At 38.1% G+C, this 22,891-nt stretch overlaps 1 protein-coding gene across 1 annotated transcript in view; it reads right to left on the reverse strand.

Annotated features, from left to right (window-relative positions):
* ctdp1 (CTD (carboxy-terminal domain, RNA polymerase II, polypeptide A) phosphatase, subunit 1) overlaps positions 1-22,891 on the reverse strand; it is a 70,568-nt gene that overhangs the window by 40,833 nt on the left and 6,844 nt on the right. The window contains exons 8-11 of the mRNA XM_042435560.1: positions 17,294-18,337; positions 12,937-13,078; positions 12,568-12,795; positions 10,519-10,672 (exon numbers count right to left, since the gene is read on the reverse strand). Coding sequence (XP_042291494.1) covers positions 10,519-10,672; positions 12,568-12,795; positions 12,937-13,078; positions 17,294-18,337 — 1,568 coding nt within the window. The remainder of the gene's footprint in view (positions 1-10,518; positions 10,673-12,567; positions 12,796-12,936; positions 13,079-17,293; positions 18,338-22,891) is intronic.

The following is a 22,891-nucleotide window of genomic DNA, read 5'->3' on the forward strand; positions in this document are numbered from 1 at the left end:
ACTCTGAAATGCATGAACATTTTCAGTACCACGGACAGTACCACACACTAAGCTTAGGTCTACAGTTAACAGTTACAGATTTACAGAGAAAACATGAACACAAACACACCTGTGGAAACCAGTTGTATTGTTGACTATGGTTTTTGCCATGCTCATGTTGCAGTAACATCAAATTTATATAAAATACTGTGGTTTTAGGTGTGTTTGATCAATGCCTTCCATTGTGTTTTGTGTGGTGTGAAAACTACAAATGAAAACTACAGCAGAGTTGCAACAAATGATTATATTCATTAGATAAAATAATACAATTAATAATAATTTTATTTATACAGTATAGTACAGAAGTGACACTTAACCCACCCACCCACCAAGACTACGGAGGCAGGTGTTCTGGTTCCAGATATTATGAGGGGTACAGGGTATTTGGTACAGTCCAAATTACATGACATAACCTTTGATACCTGCCTACTATGCTAGGCATATTTAGAGCATCAGTTTCCATGTTTAATCTCTATGGAGTCCACGCCAAAAAAAACCCAAATACAGCCCTAGCATTTCTGCATTCCATAGCCTTCACATCAGAGCTTGGGCTTTTTTTTGACACTATACTGTGAAATGACAAGTTGACAAGCAGCACTCATATCAGGCAAGGGCAGCCTGGTCAGCTGAGGAGGAGCCTCACACTGAAGGTAAACTTGAGACTTTATTGCAAAGAGGAAAATTAAATTAAGCTTTTAAATCAAGAGACTTCATCGTGAGCTAAGTCAAATCCTCTGGATATGTGTCATTTTATATCTGTGGAAACTTGGTTGGGACTGCTGTGATTCTACACACTGAAGCTAGAATTACAGGCTTGTAAGTCTGTTGCCACAGAGCAATAAAGGCTTTCATATACCGCATACTGGATATCTTGACTCTTTGGTACATATTAGCCATGGTGACGGAAGGGTATAACACAGGTCTAATGGCTCCAGTGGCAGGAGAGGAGGATAAAACGCTGCCATGGTATGATTGTACAGTCTACTTTTCAAACTTCCTGTTATGTGACTCACTAGTCACACAGCAATATTGCTTTTTATTTTTTTTAGAGCATTTAAAAAGGGGGGAAGCTGAAAAAGTACTTGGCCTTAACCTTACATAAGAAGGAAGATGAAAACAAGATTAGCACAAGGATTTTACCCATGGCTCCAGGGATGGCAATGTCAGTCCAGAACTTTGGTCAAAACTGAAATATCTCAACAACTAATAGATGGATGGCTATAAAAATTTGTACAGACATTCAGGGTATTCAGAAGATGAATGTTACTGATTTTGGTGAACCCCTGACTTTTCCTCTAATGCTACTATGAGGTTAACATTTATGGTTCAGACTGAAATATCTCGACCACTATCAGATGGATTGCCTTGATATTTATAAGAAGGTCTGTGTATTGTCTAGAGTCAAGGTCCTCAGATGATTCTTAAGTATGTGTGATCCTCAGACTTTTCCTCTAGTGCTACTATGAAGTTGACTTTGTAGTTCTTTATGTTATGTATCTTTATGTTTAAACAAACATGTTTAATGTGGTAAACATCATACCTGCTGTACATCACCATGCTAGCATTATCATTGTTAACATCTTAGCATGCCTACAGAGCCGCTAGCATGGCTGTAGCCCCTTAGGCCGTATTCAGACCAAATCAGGCGGTGCGGTCTACTGCCAGAGGGTTGAGCAGAGGTGTGTAGGCTTTAGAACTGTGCTGTGAAACAATCAGAAAATAACGTTCTATTGATCTGATTCACCGGCTTTCTTGCTACCACTGCTCCCTCTCTTCATTCACTCTCTAGCTTGCTCGACTACAGCTGCTCTCTCTCGCTTGCTGGTGCTCTCAGCTCTCTCTCTCTCATCTTTTTTAAAAATGAGTCCGGAAGCCGACAACAAAGCATAACTTCACTTTTAACATTATCAAACAAAGAGAAATGTCCTCCCCTCCTCCTAGTAATGTCTTCTTACTCCCTTATGGCAGGGTTATCCAGCTCTGATCTGTCTGTTCGCTGACTGTGACTGGCCACCGCAGCCTTCAGTTGCAGTGACGTCAGGTTGCGTTTCTCCAAAAGTTGACTCTGGATCAACTTTCTTGCCGCAGGCCAGTACGACGCTGCTGTGGCCAAAACCCCCACAGCCTGAATGCACTACCCCCTTCAAATGAATGGGAAGACTGGTGTTTTTTTCACCGCACTGCCTGATTTGGTCTGAATACAGCTTTAGTCTTGTTTGCAAACAAATGTATAGACAGAACATTAGTGATCTGCCTTGCTATATATGTCTTAATAATATGAGAAAACATTCTCTAATAAGCTTCAATATACTGCAGACTCACGCAGAAGCTTGTTTTCCCCAGTACCTCCCAAGGATTATATCTCACCAAGGATGTGAGAGATCAATACCTGCAGAGCTGGGATCACTGTGACTGATGACTGTGCTAGGCCTCCTATGATCCCAGGCTTAATGAGCTATGTCTCTAAAGGCTCCCATGGCGTCACACATGTCACACAAACTCTGACCTATGCCTAAATCTTCACCTGACTCTGTATAATAATCCCTCACTATTCATTCACTCATGGAGGAAAAACTTATCAGGATTTCATTTGAATTTCACTCAATGTGCCAGAACATTTGACTGGTGTCAACCCCAGTGTCTTACAAGGTAAAGGTGGTTAAAATGGTCATTCCAGCAGGATATCAAATCCTGCCAATTCTACATTCACATTAAACCCTATAAATTAATGGACTTTAGTTTTAATGCTGCAATACATCAAGTTAAAATACCCTATTTTTAACTGAAAGCGTGAACAATCGAAATTTCAGTTATTTATATATTTAAAGAGCCTGACAGATTATTTTAAAACACAGTGTACTGACTTGATGCTGTACAGGCAGCGACTGCAGACTCAAGTAAAAGAGAGCCAAGAAAATTCATAACCACTCAATTATTCCCTTCATCAGAACGCAGTGTGGATAACCTGTCTGAACTCCTTGCACTACAGGTTGAGCCTCTTGCCCATATTTCTCATCGTGATGAGATTGAACACTGCAGGATTGGAGTGGTGCTTACAGAAAGCTGCTGTTCTCCGTTCACAATTGTATGGTTAAATGCCTTGTCCTGACGTGTGTTGTAAACACATAATCAGACAAATAATGCCAGTTGTACAGGGTTTATGTTTTGTAGTAATTGATGTGCTAACATTACAAGATAAGGCATGGATGTGAAATCATTTAATGTTATAATCGTCATTGTTTTCCTGTCTGTCACTGACATTATGGCCTTTACTCTCATAGAACGTTGCACAATCACAGCTGACTCAATAAGTATTATTAGAAATATTTGCTGTTTAGTTTCTCTTATTCGGGCAGTTAACATAATGACGACATAATGTTTGCTAAAAGAATATTTTTCTGCTCATGTTCAACAACTTCAAAGGGAGGATCACTCATAATGCAACAGACCCACAAGACAAGGTTATCTTTTAAGTATTGAAGGAAACTTATCATAGATGTGGATGAAATATTTATATGACTGGAAAGAGCTGACAATCTTATGTGGTTCACTTTTATAAGGAAACATGGTGTCCTTAGAGTTCCATCACACACTTTTGATATTAAAATTTCTTCAAATTACTACCTGTACTGTGCAAGAGTTGCTATTATTGCTAATCCATCTGGCTATCATCACCACATTCTGGAGCCATCAGCCATTTTTAGTAAATTGGTTGAATCTCAACATCTCCCTGAAGATGTGCCACAGTGGTCAGCTTACTTGTGCATTTCAACTTCTGTATAGCTACGGCATGGTTTTGAATAGGCAACTAAAACAGTTGTTTAATGTTATGTAGATTGTGGGAATGGATAATTATTAAATGTCTGTCTGACTTATTGCATGCCATATTGTCCAGTAAGTAAAGTAGGCTACTGTTCTGTTTGCTAAAACTAAATAGAGAAAACTAGCTAGCAGTGCTGAATGGAGGACATTCTTGATTCAACAACATAAATGGAATAAGTGTAAATAAATGTAAAGCTGTTGTAAAATGCAATTGACTAAGTTACAGTAACTTTAGCTTTAGCTGCAAAGGCACCACAAAATGACAGAATAACGTTGATTCCACAACACAGAATTTGATTCGTCTGTGGAGGATTAGGCAAGACTACTCCAAAGGGCAACTTTCGGTGACTAATACAATATTATAAATAAGGCATTTATTAAAATGACTAGTGATTGATATGGTCCATTATGATGTTACTGTTACTGTGAATCCAGTCAGCCTGTCATCACACAACTAGTCTTGCAATACCAGACAAATGGACATCTCCCCGCCTACCAATCATCTGGGGGTTTCTAAATGCAAGGTAGTTGCAAGTGCAGCCACTAACAAACTTATGCCACTTACATTTTCTCAAGGATACGCCTTACCGGAAATGCAGCTCTCCCCCCATTCTCCTCCGTTATGAACTGCATGTCATCGCCCAAATATGAAACTTTGGATTGGTTCTGCAATGCAGGTTTTTTTTTAAACTCTAATTGTTTCCACCCAGTTTTAACAATAAAAGCCAAGAGATTGCCCTCAGTCTCTAGTTGAGCAAAGCCTTTAGAGACTGACTTGTGAGTCTATCACACAACCAACAAGGGAACAACAATTTCAATGAAAGGTCACCCAGTTGGTACACTGCTGTGATTCTTTGCTGGGTAACTACACATGTTGCTCTACATCAACTGACACATACCACCATGTAACCATTGGTGACATTTAAATGTGAGGCTGTCTACCTGACTCAGATGTGTACCTTGCTCCAGCCAATTAAGACTGGTTCTTTCCCTTTGGCCTGAAGATCCAGAGTGTTTAAGAATGTCACAGACTGCCCTTTAGCTAAGGCAGTCCAAGGAGGATGACATTTGAAATACAGTGTATCTACAAAGGACCCTTCCCTCAAGTCAATTTCTGTACTTTTCTACAGAACAAAATATGTTTGACAATGATTAAGTCATGCCTGCAAGAAGCAAACAGTCCTGCTTCTAAATTATGATGTCTTGACAGTAATTTCTTAGTCTTAGTGGTGGTTAGCATCTGAATTCATACATTTATGAACCATGTTTCTTTGCTCACTCATCTTTATTCATCATCACACTGGAAATATGCATGTGCATAAATTTAACATGTAGGGGGCTGCCACTGTGAAAGGGTACTATCACCACAACCCTTTGTGGCAAGTTATGAAGTAATTACACCTTGTTGTTTTTGGTGTAGTGCGGTGTAATGTGAGCATGAATATATAATTGACTTAAGTAATTAAGTTAGACAACATTGACATAATCAAGCAGGCCAGTGAGACCAAAATTTTAATATCATGCATGCACTTTTAAAATTGTTTATTCACTGTTCTACCCTGAGCGTTTCTAAAACTGTGTTTCATGTTTGATTTTGTGTTCTACACTGTCCCCTCCAGGTCCATCTGTAGCAGTAATTTATCCTTTCGTGTTGTCGTCTTGGACACTATTTGCCATGAGTGTTTTATTTAATTAAATTTTATTTTAGATGCCTTGAACATAACTGAATTTATAGCAGTTAGCTGCAGAACCTAAATACAGCAATGTATTTATGTTCTGCAGCTAACTGGGTATCAAATTGAGTTAATTGTTAGACAAAATTGCTGTAAGCTAGTGGTTAGCTTTTTTTGCCATGTGACTCAGACTTTTTTGTCTCTAGCAGTTATGGCTTTGCATGGGGTGTTCTTGTAATGTGTATTAGTTTCTCTCTGATATCTGTTTATATTTTGTGTTTTCATTGCAGTTTTTTAGTTGTAAAGCTTCATAAACAAGAAAAGTTATGTCTGGTGTTTATTGGAAGACTTTAAGGACAACTCATCATGTATTTATAATATGTCAGTATAATGACACCATACACAAATTAGAGACTTCACATTATTTTTTCGTAACTTCAATTCATGGGTTTAATATGATGAACTACCAGTATAAGAGTTGTTGTGTTAAGCTTTGGACTTGGGTCAGGTCTGGTGTAAATTTCTCAAGAAATATCTCTGTTTCTCTCTTTGATTGTGGCAATTTATTGTCCGCACTCATGCATGTCACATGTTTCCAATAGAGATGCAATGCCCCTTGAGAAGATGGAAAGCATGGAACAAAGCATAGTCAATGTGTTACATTACCTGGTAAGCTAATAGTCAATACCAGATTAAATAAAGTATAGGTCTGATCTAAAATGTGTCAACACCAGTCAGGTTCATTCGGGTTGGGCCTTGAAAACACAGGCCAAGATTAGGTTTCAGTTTTAGACCTGTGCAGAACTCATTTTCATTTTGAATATATTACAACATTGAAAGTATTTTTGGGCCTTCAACATGAAAGAAATAAGCTTTGCCCAAACCAATAGAGGAGTCACTGCATTACAATATAACTAAAACAACCAGATGAGACAAAACCGGAGAGGTCATCTCCACTCAACAATGAACTTCACTGAGCTTTATATTCAAGCATTCTAAATGTCACATTTACACATTAAGTGCGGCTGGTGTTTTGGCAACAATGTCCAATGTGAGCACTGAACACCTCATTAACCAACTCCATCTTCAACTATGATAGTGCTACATTAGCAAGAGGTAGCCTTCAATTAAGAATTCAAATTAATGTTAAGTCCATGCAACATGGTTTAATATACAATGGTATTGATTAATATAGGCACAGTGCACACACACACACACAGTATTTCGATAGTAAAAAGGGTAGGTCTTTGTGTTTCAAAGATAAATGAAATGAAAATGCATGTATTTCTACAGTAGTTCACATGCTCAGAGTCCATGAAATCTATGATAGATTTCTTTCTCTGTAGGAGTTCACAGAAGATGGATAATTACCACATTAGTGCATCATTTCTCAATTTGTCTAGGACTTGGCACCCATGGCCAAATCTTCATAAGAAGCTACCCTTATAAAGTTAGCAGATCAGACATATTTTTAACATGAAAAACCACATATAAATGGGAACAAATCCATCAGAGATACATTAAAACTCACATTAAATGTATCCATGTGGTTGACAATGAATCAAAGCAGTCCATTTCCAAACTTCACAACATATAGATAACATTTACATTCATTCAAATGATCATGAAGAACCCTCCTTTTCAAATGCCACATAGTCTCCTTTTAAATAGCCTATATTATCTAAGAGACGGGACAGAGAAAACCTCTCAGTCTAACCACCCTGGCTCACACACAATAATACAAAAGGCCTGACCCAACCGCTGACATAATGTACCATTTCCAGATTAATAATAGAAACACAATTTCCACTATGCTTCCTGCTGCAGTCATCATGATGTCTAATAGGCACAAACACAGACCTTTGACAGTATGTCCTGCTTTTGCCATAGCTGCAGTATATATAAGCAAACTGAGCTGTACCAGGAACAATCACATTTTGGGTGACTATTTCATCCTAACCATTAAGAACATGAACCATGATACCATGAAACTCTTGTCATTCATCAGGAAGTAATACATGTTTTTCATCAAATTCTATTAAAAAAAAAAAAAAGAATTCTTAAAGTCAGCAGTTGACCGTGCTCTAAATCCTTCCCTTGGGCAGTAATCGTCCAACCATAGCTTAACAACCGTAACTATGCATGGCAGGCCTGTAGAACCTTTCCGTATGCTGAAGCAGTGTAGTGTGCATCTGTAGTGAGCGATGTACCCCATATACAAAGAGTTTGTAGGAAGGCATAGCCACACTTATAAGTAGGGCAAGGCTTAGCTCAATTGCCATTATTTTTTTTAATGATATTATAATATATATATTTTCTTATTTCTAAATTTGGCGCCCTCCAGTGGCACAACCAAAAAAGACACAGTGGCTGACAGTATTGCTCCTCTCCACCCAAATATGTCAAAGCCTCGGAATTAGACAAATATTCTCCATTTTAAAAGTTAACATGTTTGCAAATCAATAGATTTTACCTCTACCAAAAAGAGATTTTATCATATAGCCCCTTGAAACCTTGGAAATATGGATAAAATGAAAACAGCAATGTTAAATAGTCTTTGGCTTGGGAGTACCCTAGGTCAGGAATTTGCACCCCTGCATCTTCTTTGAACACTGAAGTATAGAAGAAAAAGGGAGAGGAAAGTCTGTTTCTAGAAAGGCATAGCACAGCAGTTCTCAGACTGATCTGTTGCCTGCAGCTACAGAGTTACTTAACTGCAGAATTCAGTTGAGTTAATAACTGGGCAGACGGTTTTGCATCCCAGTAACAGGAGTCAGCTCATCATTTAAAGCATGGCCAATCACACTGACATCCAAATCATTCAATTAAATTTAGCTTAACAAAGTCTCATGTCCTTGCAGGATCTATAACCTGTGGTAGATCTGAGGGATAAAGGACAGAAACACACAAACCCAATTTGTCATTAAGTGGCCTTTTCATTAACAAAAAGGTTCAGTATATTCAGTGTTTCTTACGCAAAAATATATACCCTGAATAAGAATGCATTTTGCACCATGGAGCATTGTGAATGATTTTAAACTTGCATCATTTACATCGTCTTGCAGTTTTCATTGGCACATTCCTACAATTTACAGTTTATAGCCCATTAGAGCCACCGATTGTCAATAAGCATTAGTGCTCTCTGCAGTTAACCTCTTCATCCTGAACCACCTGGTACACAAATAATATATATGACTCAAGTTCACAAACAGCAATTCAATTACCGGTACTTATGTTTTAAAAAGCTGAGTATGCATTGCTGTATTATGAATTTATTTTTACCACCAACAAACAACATAATCATTCCATCTGTATTAGAATACAAACAGCTTGTCATTGTGGTGGCACAATGGCTTTACTGGTTTATTCCCTGACAAATATCCTTTTGACACAACATCAAGCATATAATATTCACAATTACTCAAATTAAACCATAACTATTCTGTATATCCTGCCATCCCTATAATACACTGTGCAATGATGTGTTAAAGCAATATGAATCACATTATAAACTTGATATGGCTATTGCTATATACACAGCAGACACAAAACACCAATTCATTTGGAGTTGTGTTTCTGGTCATCTAATGAATCTTACTCCAACACTGGCTCTCTACTAAGAAAAAATATCCGGCTCAATACTAAATGCTCTACAATGTTCACCAGCTTCCAAAACAGTGGAAGGACGCTAAAACACTCACTCTGTAGGCCTGATGGAAACTGCAGAGTATGGAAATTAGTCTCTGCGGGTTCATTACTATGAGTGAGACCTTTCACATTACACATAGTCATTTCATCCATTGCTGATACAAAAATTTTGATGAATGCAGCTTCACTTTGTTTGACTAACTCCAATGGCCCTGTATTGGCTTCAGATAAACTACTGCATACATTTTTGCACAGGAGGAGGGTTGTGAATTTTGTCAGCAAGCAAAACCTGTTTTAATGTTCATATGGGCACCTTACTATTGTTTTAAGACAGACATGAAAAACAGTGAACATATCCTTTAACCTTTGCAGCTAATTTTAAAGGGAAAATAAAATAAAAACATAAATATAATGTATTTGTGAGGTAACTGATGCAGCTTTCCAATAAGATAAACCCATTACTCGAAAAAACAAGAAAAAAAACAAAACACTAGCCAACATGTGACTTCACTTTAAACATCGTTTGTCACGTCATGTCACATGTCATGTCACATGTGAACAAGCCACAAAGCTCTTTCTTCAGAATAATCACCTGCAGAGAGGCTCTTGACATATCTCAAGGATCTGCTTTGCACATTTCCCTCCTCTGAAGCATTAGCACAATTCAGACTCCATTAAAGAGTATTATCCAAGCAGGCGGTGCAGAGCTCTCAGACACTGGTAATCACTTCACCTGCCTAGCGAGGATGGCAAAAAATATCAAATGCAGGAAGTAGACCGACATGATAGCATACGTAAAGATTCGAATATCAGAATGGATGCCTGGCAAAAATGTGAGAGATGCAACATTAATAGATGTAATAGTAGTAGTTCATAGATTACAATGTGTGCCTGTCAACCACTAACATTTGCCAAAAAAACTATCCATTAGTGCTGAATGATAAATGGCATTAAATCGCAACTTTGATATACAGTCTCACTCATACAAGAGTTACACATACATTATTCTGCTCTTTTCCCCTTTATCAGGTAGATCCACTGCATTAAACCAAGGATACCTAATTTCTGCCTACACTATTACATCAACAAATGCCTAAATTCTTTTGACTACACAGTCAAAAGAATAAACATAAGAATAACATTTTTCCATATTTGTCGGACTACATAAAGGGTAACACTTCAATTTTGGGAGGGATATCTATGATTGTGGGCAAACAAAGCAGGCAAATAAGCAAGAAAGACTTCTGTATGTTACAGAATGACTAACCGATACATTTAAACAACTCTGAGGGCAAATTAAAACTTGAGACGGCAACAGTGTTCCCTCCGTTCTTACCTCTTTGTCCATGCTCTCTAGATCCTCCTTGCAAAGTGTGTACAGAGGCATAGTTTCTGACATGCTCGGCTGTCGTTTCCGACGAGACGGCCCCGGCTGCTCGTCGTCTTGACTGGACCCTGCCGCCTCATCTTGCTGACTCTTTGGACTTCCCCTGAGGCACAATAACAAACAATAAAATATAGATGGACTACTGAGCTAGTTGACAAAATACAAGCGAATGGGAAGGTGTGTCCGAGCTTTTGACTGGTACTATATGTCCATAGAGAGATGAATATTTTTGTTGTGACTTGGGTAGTGAAATTTACTCCGTCAATCTATATTATCATTATCTTAAATAGTCCCCATCCACTCAAAAATGTCTTTTTCTTCTTGTTATCTCACTGTGATGTTTAAGCTTCACTGTGCAGAATGACATATGTGCTGAGTTTGAGTTTAAAATAAAAATATTTGCATAATTATAAATTCTGGATTTTGAGATGAGGTAGTAGATGTAGAAATGTTCAGAATTTTTAACTGGTAACTGAACTTTTTTTGTGGAAGAACCACATCAGACACATTAATATTCCAAACAGAGTGTTTTAATATGTACTAAAACATGTCTGGATGGGATATTTAAGTATCCATTATTGTCACTGTAATTTTTGTTTAAATCACATCAAAATGTGTCAGAATATGTACATGGTCTAATTATCAGCTGTATAGGGTCTATTATACATTACATATTTACATGCTATACATTTATCACTGGTATCTGAAAACAAAATAATTTACTCAGATGTGTTGTGTTTGCTTCTTTTACTTTTAAATGTATTTTTGTGTTAGAGTAATCTTCACAGGAATTGCCAGGAAACTGCATTGATTTGCAAACACTGCACACAATCAGCAAATTTTTCACAACAAAGACAAATTGCAGAAGTAAAGGATGAAGGTTAAGGCTGCAGACCAATAAAGAGAAAGGCCTTTTCTCTGTAACAAGAACTCATTAGATTTAAATCTTATGCAAATGGGAAGAGGAAGTTTCTGTACTTCCTTTTGGCAGTGCTTAATTGAACAGATCTTCTTTGATGATTAAATCCAAGTTTATGCAACCTCCTGAAAACTCTACAGTGCCTCTAATCCATTAATTATCTGGGCCAATTTTATGCTTGTGATTATTAATTACAGTGTAATATCATAGAGATATTCAGTTCTAAACATTATGAACCACCATGATGGTCCAATAAAAAGTTAGTGTTTTGTATTCTTATGTGAGTAATGTGAGGAAACAATCAGGCCACAGCTTTCTCATGATAACTGGCACCCCAATAACAAACAAACACACAAACAGAGGACACACTCTTAATTAGCATTTGTGACTGACAGATGAATGACAAATGGAGAAGAGGATCACAGAGGTGACTGAGCACCACATCATTCTTGTCAAACTGTGGAAATTAAATGAGGACTTGGAAAATGAAGCATACAGTTTTTAAATAACTGGTTGATAGAACATTTTTTAAGATGAGTATTTTACAGAGGTGAGATGAGACTTTTTTCCCTTTTAATTACACTGATGTATGAGCATTTTCACAGGAGTTGTAAAAGATTTGTTTGTTTGTTTAAGATACAACATGCAAGTAGAAGTGTGTAATACAAGCTCGGAAGTTCCACTGGGAGCTACAAAGAGCCCCCCCCCCCCCCCTTCATGAAAATGAAGCCAAGAGGACAAATCCATACATTTAAAATCTGTTATGAGTGATTCTGTGGTCAATACTAAACAGAGAAATATCAATAAAACTCCCACTTTTTACATGTCTGCTACGGTTTTGCTGGAGAAATGCTGTGTGAGGGGACTTCCATTATTACTGTCAGGGATCCCAAGTGAAGTATAGAAAATGCTACCATGATATATCATGATATATCATGGTAGCTCCCAGTATCATTTATCATGATATATATAATGGTATTACGATAACTGAAATCCTACTTTAATATCTCGTTTTAGATTATTGCATCAGTAGTTTATCATTATTCCACACAGGTCAAATTCTGTAATTGCTGCAGTACCTGAGACAAGACTGCTCTCTATGATCAGAGAGCAACAAAGACCCTGATGCCTGGAGGTAGGGTAGTGGCCGTGACACTGGAGGGCCCCTGCGGATCAGCTTCCCTGTGACGGGGTCGTAGGTCCGAACCTCGGGGGCTGGAGGTGGAGGTCTGTGGATGGGAGCTGGGTGGAAAAGAGGTTTCTGCAAGGAGCCCTGGTTGTCAAGGAAAGCTGCTGGACTGTTGCTCCTTCAAACAGACAACAAAAAAGATCTCATGGGGGATTCTTATGTAATGCAGCTAATATGTCATCTGTAGTATTTTCTAAGTTATTGGAACACATTCTAGGCTTGGTGATATAGCCTATGTCTCATTAGTCATTTCCTTTACCGTGGTGTTTTGGAGTAGTCCTCCTTCAGTGGGTAGAGCTGCTCCTCCACCCTCTCCCAGCGCTCCAGACAACTCCACAGCCAGTCGGGGTTGACAACATGGAGGTGCTTGCAGCCCTGTGCCTGACGAACCTTCTCAGTGCCTGGTTGACAGGAATGATAGAGGAAACAGTGAGAACAAGTCTTGACCTCACAATCAAAGCCTATTACCAAATACACACACACTCTTCTTCTGTTGAATAATTCAGATCGATAATCAGACTTTCTGTCTTGGAAGAGAAAAGAGAAAATAATTGCTTGGTCAATAATAGTACAAAGATAACAAGCAAGATTTATCTTTTGGAGCCACTGTCCTTTCACATTTCTGCCAACTCAATAGTTTTCTTAGGAATCCAAAAAGGCATGTTTTGTGTGGGCAAGTCCACAGAGAGTTGTATTATTGCTTGAATAATACTTATTGATGTTTGACACAAAGACACCAAACTGAATCTTTGAGTGTAGAAGCTCATTAACCCTAGGCTATTTTAGCCATGCATGGCTAACAATCAAATTCAGATATTGACTCTCACTGTTTGGGCAAATGTCCTTGTTTAGTCGGTGTACAGTATGCTGTAGGACTGTTCAGTGTTGTGCTGGGATCAATGGGATACTAATTATAGTATTTTAAGTATTTTTCATGAACTTAGACAGCAGAAAGAAAAGTCATCATAAATTGATCTCTTTCTTCCATTATGATTTTAATCTGCTAAAAGAAAATAAACATTCAGTTCAACTTTAAACCATGCTGCTTGCTCACCAGTGTACAAAGCAACAAGAGTCTACAGCCATGCTAGGGTCTCTGTGAGGCTGTACTTAGGCTGACAATGCGAACATGCTGATGACTAGCCGGCATAATGTTTATCATGTTCACCATCTTAGTTTTGCATGTTAACACTGCATTGCATGCTAACAATTGCTAATAAGCACTATCCACAAGATACTTTTGCAGGTATTTGGTAAAAAACCAAAGGCTTGATGAAATGTTAAAGGTATCACTAATGTTCATCCAGAGGTGAACATGAACGTCTGTACCAAATGTCATGCCAATCCATCCCATAGTTGTAGTGGAATTTCACAAAATTGAAAAAAAAAACAAAAAACAAAAAACAAAAAACTAATTTCAAGCTCATGGCGGCGCGAGAGGAAATGTCAAGGGAATATTGAAGTCATTAGGATGTCTCGTCTGGGAGCCATGAATGTTGGTGCAAAAGTTTGGATCATTAGATGTTGAGCTATTTCACTGAGTAAAAACTTTAACCTGCTGTGGTGCTAGACGAAAAGTCAGAAGAAATCATCTCTGGGTACTGAATATTTGTACAGTTCTTTTTTTTTTTTAGAGATGATTTCTTTCTGCATTTCTGTCTTTAAAAGTTTGAGAGTCCATAGACACAGTATACAGAGTCAGAGAGGCATGACAAACAACAAAGACCCAGGAAAACATTGCAGTTATGGTTGTGGTATTATGCATCTTAACCAGAAGACTATAGAGGCATGTGTACAAAACGTAATGCCAATCCATTCAATAGATATTTCAGTGTGGACCAACATGGTAAAGCAACCCACCAACCGACCAACATTGCCATCCACAGAGGCATACCGCTGTCATGGCTAATAAAATTGCACCAGTAAGGGAAAAATTCAAAAAAAAAAAAAAAAAAGAGAATAAGAATAAGAATATCCTTTCTACCAAACAATCTAATAATATATAAACAAGAGCAAAAAATTCATTTAGTCTATCCATGTGTGTCTGTGTATTGGGGCACATTCAGGACATGAAGAGGTCAGTGAGAGGAGAGGGCAAGGTGGAGTTGCAAGAGGTGGGTTTTATGTGTAACTCATGTGATAAAGTAGTAACACAGTGTTTAATTAAATTTAGTCAATACAGTATAATGAGACGGTAAAAGTGAGAATAAGACTCTTGGGCTGCTACTGCTAAAAAGACTGCATTGAAAATGCAACTTCTATTATCATGGCTACATAAATAAAGATTAGACCAATGCATGTTGACTGGACACCAGTCTTCCTCAGGATCAAACAATCACAGACGCAGACAAGTGAACACTGCAGACTGTGATGTGGATTCGACATAGATACATATGGATTATTGTGAAATGGACTAGATGAGTACCTGTCAACTGTGCTTGTCTGAACATGCAACAGGCAGTTTCAGTTCTTTCCAGACTAAGTGACCTACTGCTCATATTGCCCCAATTCCCTCTCTGACTGATTTTTCTCTTCTTCTAATGTACAAGGTGAGTGATTGCCAAGTGCTGCTCTCAACGGGGCTGGCTCCCAAGGCAACAGTGCCACTTCCTGTGCTTGTTTTCAGAGGATAAACTGAATTGGTTGCAATACAAGCGTGAATCCACTTTAGATGATCGACAGATAGATGAAGTGTTGTATTCTTTGTATCTTGTAAACAACCAGAAAATACACAAGGATGTAATACACATTTTTTCTGACTGTAAATGGCAGTAACATGGCAATGGCAGTTCACAAAAATAAAGAAGAGAAGACCACAAGTTAATGTAAGCAATGTAGGTTAGTATAGTTTAGGTTTTACAGATACAAAAATCCAATAATATAGCCTCCAGTATTCACATGGTTCTAAAATGTCAGGATGCAGTGAACTGTGCTTCTGTCAATCAAGTAGGTCTAATTACAGAGAAGAAGCTGTCTCAAGAGTATATGTGGAAACCTGCATCAATCAAATTTTTGGCCAGTAGTCTGCAGAAGTTCAAAACAAGCTGACATTGCCTTATACAGTTGTTTTAGCAGAATTTTGGAAGAACGTTTGCTTATTTAGACATGTACACATGCAACATTATCATCTCACTGAGGTTGTGTTTGAATGCCAGATTCCACTGTGCTGTCATCTTTGTCTTTTAAGTAAGCTGTTTCTTTTTCAACTGCCAGCAAGAAGCTCCACCAGGAGAGTGTAATGCACACAGAGGTCCAGATCCTCGACTAGTTTGTCATGCAGCCGCCCAGCAAAAATATGATCCCTCTCTGGTTTCAAAAGCCAACACTGCCTGTTGTATTTGTATCCATGGAACTGCAAAAGTGGGTGAGTATTTTTTGCCCATGCACCACTTGTACACCCTTATTGTCACTTGTTAACCAACACTTCAAAACCATCACAACACTGGCTCACAACTTACTGGAATAGCTGACCTCTGAGATACACTATTTGGGCTAACACGTTATTCAACCTCAGTTATCTCTCCTCGCTATAACAGCCGACAGTTTTGACAAGGCTCAGACACACAGATCTGCCAATATATCAGCAAGCCCGACATTTAAACAAACCTTGCATGACGCTTCTTGAATTCTAGCCTCAGCAGCAAACCAGTACTTGCACCAATTACAAATGGCTCCAGCACACTGCTAACAAAATATACCAAAACTGTATTCAGCAAAATGAAAATACTTAGGTCAGAAAACATAATTCTCAATATCACTTTCAGTCCTCTAAAATCTAGTATCATGCAGGTTCTAGAAAGGACTCATCATTTATGCAAAATAGCATGAATAATTTAGGAAGAACAGTTTTTTTTTCCAATTTGACTTGTAGGTCAAAATTAGCTTCTACATAAAGAAACAAGACTAAGAGTCCACAGTCACGCTAGCAGCTCTGTAAGGCAGTACTTAGGGACTGCTGTGCTTTGACCTAAATACTAATTTCAGCATAAAAACATGCTCACAGTGACAATGCTACCATGCTAGTAGGTAAAATATTTACCATGTTAACCATCTTAGTTTAGCATGCTATCACTTGTTAATTAGCACTAAACAGAATGTACAGCTGAGGCTGATGGGAATGTCATTAATTTTTTGCGAGACATAAACCAAAGTATTGGAGAAATTGAATTTGAATTGAATTTTGACCTGATGATGCTGCTAGATGAAAATGTAAGAGATCATTGAGGTTATTACAGTTCATCCAAAGAGGGACATGAATGTCTGTACCAAATCTCATTGCAATCCATCCAACACTTGTTGAGACATTTCCCTAAAGAACAACAACAAAAAAAAAATCTGGTGATACTCAAGGAAAAGGTAGGGGGTCACCGAAGTCATTAGGGTTCATTCTCTGAGGACCATGAATGTCTGTAGGAAGTTTTATGGCAATACATCCAATGTTTATTTCAGTGTGGATTAAAGCAGTGGACTGACTGACAAACACTGCCATCCCTAGAGCCATGTTGCTCGCATGGCTAAGAAATATGATAGATTTTCTCTTTTTCTATAAGAAGTACATCGATAAATACTAGCTCCACTCAATGCTTGGTCATTAGTATACATACATTTTTACATACCAGCTCTTGCTGCGATGAGATGCGTTGTCCAACTGGGATCTTGTGAGCTAAGAACCAGATTCTTGCCAATCTTGGCCCCCAGTGCCTTGGCATGGTAGTACTCACGAGTCCTCTCCATTGGATAGTTGGTTGGGTACAGGCCACTGAAAACTATCATTGTGCCCTCCAGTGTCTTGCTTTTCAGCTCTGGGACAATCTTGCGGATGTCCGGTGTTTCAGGGGTTTCCTTCCTCAGGTAGGCTTCGTAGCGGGCGTAGTACTCTCCGTGGATCCTTTCGAGCACTTCCTCCAGGTAGATCAGGTGATCATCTTGGTCGTTGTCAGCTTCCTCTTCCTCCTCGTCCTCCATACTCTGGTCCAGCAGCTCCTCCCCCATAGTTACCCCAGACTGTTCACTATTCTGTGACTCTGTTTCTGGCTCTCTCCTATCTGCGCAGCCATTTCCCAGCTCAGGGTCTGGGAGAAGAACTCCTGAAGGTTCTGCTATGTCAGAGCTGTTTTCTCCTTCACTCCGACCTTTACTGTCCCCTTCCCTTGTCCCATCCCCATCACTGGGCTCTTGCGTGACTCCTTCCTGCCCAGGTTTCTTTGTCTGGCAAGACTTGCCTTCACCATCACTCTCGGATGAGGGGGGCTTCTCTATAATTGAGTCATTGTCACTGTCACTGTCACTGGAAAGGTCAAAGTCCAGGTTATTGGACTCATGACTCGGTGCTGATGAGTTTGCACTGTCCTGTGCCTCTCGTGTCCTGTTGCTATCATCTTCCTTAATATTTGTTTTGTTGTCACCCACCTGAGTTTCCCTTGACCCTGCCTCAGACTCTGCCTCATTCTCTGACCCTTTACTACGGAGTGCCTCGTCCTCTACAACCCCTGTGGGATGTGTCCGTTCATTTGTTGGTACTCCCTGAGAAGACTGAGATGATGTGGACTCTTCCTTTCCAGAAATGTCCTTTGCCTTTTTCCTGAGGCCATTATTTTGCTCATCAGCACCAAGTGTCCCAACTGTTTCTGTGCTCTCTGCTGGCCGACTTGATGCGCCTCCTGCCGGAACAAGACAAGGCAATTACACAGTATTCAAGGGCATCAGATTCAATAGGTGAGGTTACAGCTACAGCATAAAGGAATCTGGTGTCAATCGGGCCAATTTAAAGATCAGATTTCTCAAAGATGACCTTGTACATTGAAGTGCTTCCACATCTCTCCCCGAAAATTATTGGACAACACAGACGGAATTCTTTAATAATATTATTAGTTAAATACTGAAAATGTTTTATCTTACCACAAGTCTAGTCATTTATCTATTGCAATCCTGACCCCCTCCAAACATGTCCTATTTTTTTCAGCACATTTCCAATTTTCATCATGCTTATATGGTCATGAAATAGGTGAGTCCATGTGTGTTTGTCCAGGGCAGCGATCAGTCCAAGCTAGCTTACCTGAAAACAGCAATGGCTAAACACCCTTGAGCATTAGCCTTTCCAGCTAGCTACCTAGATGGAGCTAACTTTCTTTATAAAACAACACCAGCTAATGCCCACAATGTACACAATGTACTGTACCGTATAAGTCTTGTAACAGTGGCTCAAGCATTTCAGTTGACAGGCTAATGCTAACAAAGTTAGCTAGCTAACACTACAAAGTTTTACAAGTTTTTAGTTAAGTTATTTGACACCATGAGAAAGGAGATATTAAATCATACACATCTAAAAAATGTTAAGAGTAATAAAGTCTGAGGCTTAATTCCATTGTGGCCTTGCTAAATAGAAGACACTTGAAGATGAAAATAATGCTATGAAGATGAGAAGAATTTTGTCTGTGAACTTTTAATTTGTGTTTTAATTAGCATTAACTAACTAATTAGCTATTGCTTTTAAATTTAAATTTGGAGGTCAAAGGAAAAGTGTAAAGCTTTATATTTCTCTTTACACTGTATTTAATTATTTAACTAATAATATTATTAATTGATGCACTCAGCTATATATTTGACTAGTCTCATAACCTATCACTACCTTTTGTCAGTTTCGGGTATCCATACTTACCAACTTAATCTTCACCACCTTTGACTCACAGTGATAATGCAAAACAAAACAGCACATTAAACATACTGTGGAGACAAATTTCTAGTCAGAAAGTTTCAACAAAAATAAAGGATCTTTTAAATAGTCTATCAGGATGTGTGCGAGTCTGCTTTATAACACATGCAATATTTGGCACCATGTCACCCCACTAGCAGTGATGTCATGGCCTGTTTCACCATGTACTTAGCATTAATGCATTCTGGAAAGTCTGTAACCCTGTGATTATGAACCTCTTAGTAATAACCTTCCTAACATTTCACACTAGTACATTCTACCCAGATTTTAGCTCAGGAAGAGCTGCCCTGGCTGCCTGTGTTGGCAAACACTTCTTGGTGCGTTCAATCATCCTTTGAGGCAAATGAGAGTCCTTTGGGTACATCGAGTCACTTCAGAGAAAGTGACTGACTGTGCGTGAAATAAAAAAGTCAAATGACAACCTGTCAACATCACAGAATAATTCACATAGGAGTGGTACTACTGGTACAGTCAAGTCTTAACAAACAAGAATGAAGGTCTTTGAAGTAAAGTATTCTGGTATCTTTGAGATAGAAAAATGTCATGTAAACTCTGCATAACATACATCTCCATCAGTGACAATAAGTATGTTCAAGGAAGCATGTGACTTGGAGCCACAGCGCTGGATGGACAGGGGAAGGCAGCTAAATAATAGCGTGCTCTGAGGCAGAGCACGCTAGAGCAGACGCGGGCCAATGAACACCAGCCCTCAGAATATGAATGAGTAAATTGAGCAAAACTTTTCAACACGGTCTTATACATTCTCAAAAACAAAGAGCGCTTTTTCGACTTGCATTGCTTTCTGCATTTGCATGATCATAAGCCTAGTATGCCCCCCGCTGTAGGCAATAGTATATTGGTACAAACAGTATATAAACATGTCTGGAAGTGAGCTTAAAGCTAATTAATATTGATATATCAACAATGGATCAAATGGCTACGTGTAATGTGAGATGGATTGTTTTATTATTAATTATTACACAACACTGCAGTTAATTTTTAGCTCTACGTAGCGTTTTAGCACCTTTCAGCTCATTATTTCAGGTTCTGCGCCCCACAACTGTACTGTTTTCACTCTTATTGCTCACATGGTGATTAACCAGTATGTCAACAGTGTTTACAGGTTGATGTGCTGTCCCAGAATGGCCAAAAGAAAAATCAGTGAATGCAGCTTTAAGTTATGCTAGTTTTTGAGTCAAGTGCCTAACTAACACTAATGGATTATTGAATGATGCTCCACCTCCCAACTTAGTAAGACCACAAAAAAATTATTTTGGCTTGACGCTACCCAAAAAATATTCTTATTTCACTTATTTATATTTTTTATTCATTTAAAAACTCCACATGCTACAATAAATCAACCAGTGTCTATGTCATACTGTATTTGTTTTAAAAATACAATTGCAACTGTAAATAGTATAACTAAAAAATAAAAATTGAAAAAAAGCTACCACCAAGAGAAATGCTGATTCAGCAAAATCTTATATTTTAATGTGTGTATGTCATATATGTGAGAGAGATTACTAGAGCATGTATTTGACTTGCAAAAGTCATATAACTAGAGATTGTATTTGCATTGGACTAAATCTGCTTTGAGCAAATCGAAGCTTGTTTTTTTACCCAAATAATTAACTCTATTCTATTTTGAATTAAACAGCTATACTGTATAAAGACACATTACTGAGCCTGGCAGCTGGTGTAACATGGGATCAGTACAACCAGGAGTTATCAGCTAATTTATGTGGCAGCCTGAGAGTGGGTGTAAATGAAGGGGGGTCCTACAACATCCCCCAAGGAGACACACTTGCTGGTTCTAAGCAGCTTGTTTTCTGCTATGATAATGAAGAGAGTAACACTGTGTCTTTGTACCAAGGATTCCCTGAGTTCACCACAGAGGGATGCACATAGGTGAAAGCGCTGGAACTCTTTAAGGCAGTTTTATCATCATCTATTGACAGGTGCTTTTCATTCATAATATGGTTTGTGGATAGAGGTGTGTAGTCTAATTATGTGTGTCAGGATGCTGGATGAATATGAATGCAGTGTTTATGAGTATTTATTGTCTGGGTCCACCCTGAGTGATTGTCTATAATAAATTATATGACAGAGGAAACTAAAGTAATTATTAACCTGATATACAACAAGTCTTATCCATAGGTGATAGCTAGTGTAATAAAGCTAAACTACTTGTATTTGAACAAGGGTTAGTAGGGCAAAGTTCAAGGATTATTTTGCATTTCTCTTTGCAGGGCATATGATTTATGAAAAGTATAAGGGGAATTAGGTTTAACAAGTATAGGCCTTTTCCCAATGAGTGAATGAACGGTAATAAAAAGATCTTATTAGGTTCAGCACTAAGATAACCATTTGCAGGCTTGCTATCAACTTTAATAATCTAATTTAAAGCTTTTAAAGACCTTTTTAGATTTCAACAAAGAAGCCAAATTATACATATAGAAATTGCAGGTCAGTGATGGACAATATGTTAAAAATATATATCGTAGGACTAAATAGCTTTCATATGCAAAAACACAAAGTAATCCAATGAATGTTAAATGCAATGAACTCTACTCCACTCTGTTATTTTATAACCTTTAATACAATTTGCTTGGAGTCCTAAATTTGTACAATTGAAATTTGTGAGGAAAGATTTTGATTTTGCTGTTGATGAAACAGATTCATTGATTCATGTAAGGGATTATACTTGTTCTAATGAACTGTAGGTTCCATGACTGTAATGGAGGACGCGGAATCTACGAAGTACTTTATGCAAAGTGGAGGAAGCTATTTATCTATTGCATTTTATTGGTTACACAAATAACCTCAGCCCCAAGCTATTTAGTTAAGCCACACTGTTTCTGCCTTTACCTTAAGTTCAATATTGGCACATTAAATTAGAACGGCAACAAACACCTGCACTACAGGTGTCCGTTTATACTGTACAGTTACTAAAAGTTAATCCACATCTGCCATCCAACAGGCATTGAGAATTCTCAGAAGCCATTAAGACAAAAGACCAGACAGAAAGGACAGATACATGTAAAGCCATAATAAAAAGCCATTTTTTTATATGTAAATACTTTCATTTTAAATATTTGCTTATTATATATCCTGTACATTAAAATATAGAAAAGATGATGTCATCCATATATGTTTTGGAAATATTCAGTCATTAATGGCAGCTGGCATTAATACACCTACTACTCACCACTGGATCTGGTCAGTTCACTCATAAACACACAAAAAATTAAATACAACCAAATAATAAGTTAAGCTTAAACTAAGAGTGTTCCAAAAACAAATGTTTTTGAACAGCTACAAAGACAATAAAGAAGGCTCCAATGCATTTCAAATCAAGACTTCGTTACTACTGTCTGCACAGAATTAGTCCTCCTAGTTGTATTGACAAAATTGATAGTCAGTCACATATAGTATGGTTCCCTCTTTTATTTCCATTTATATAACAGACTGAATAACATTCAGCATTAGTAGCTATGAACTT

Source organism: Thunnus maccoyii, chromosome 15 (genome assembly GCF_910596095.1).
Source record: "Thunnus maccoyii chromosome 15, fThuMac1.1, whole genome shotgun sequence".
In the NCBI taxonomy this organism is placed as follows: Eukaryota; Metazoa; Chordata; class Actinopteri; order Scombriformes; family Scombridae; genus Thunnus; species Thunnus maccoyii.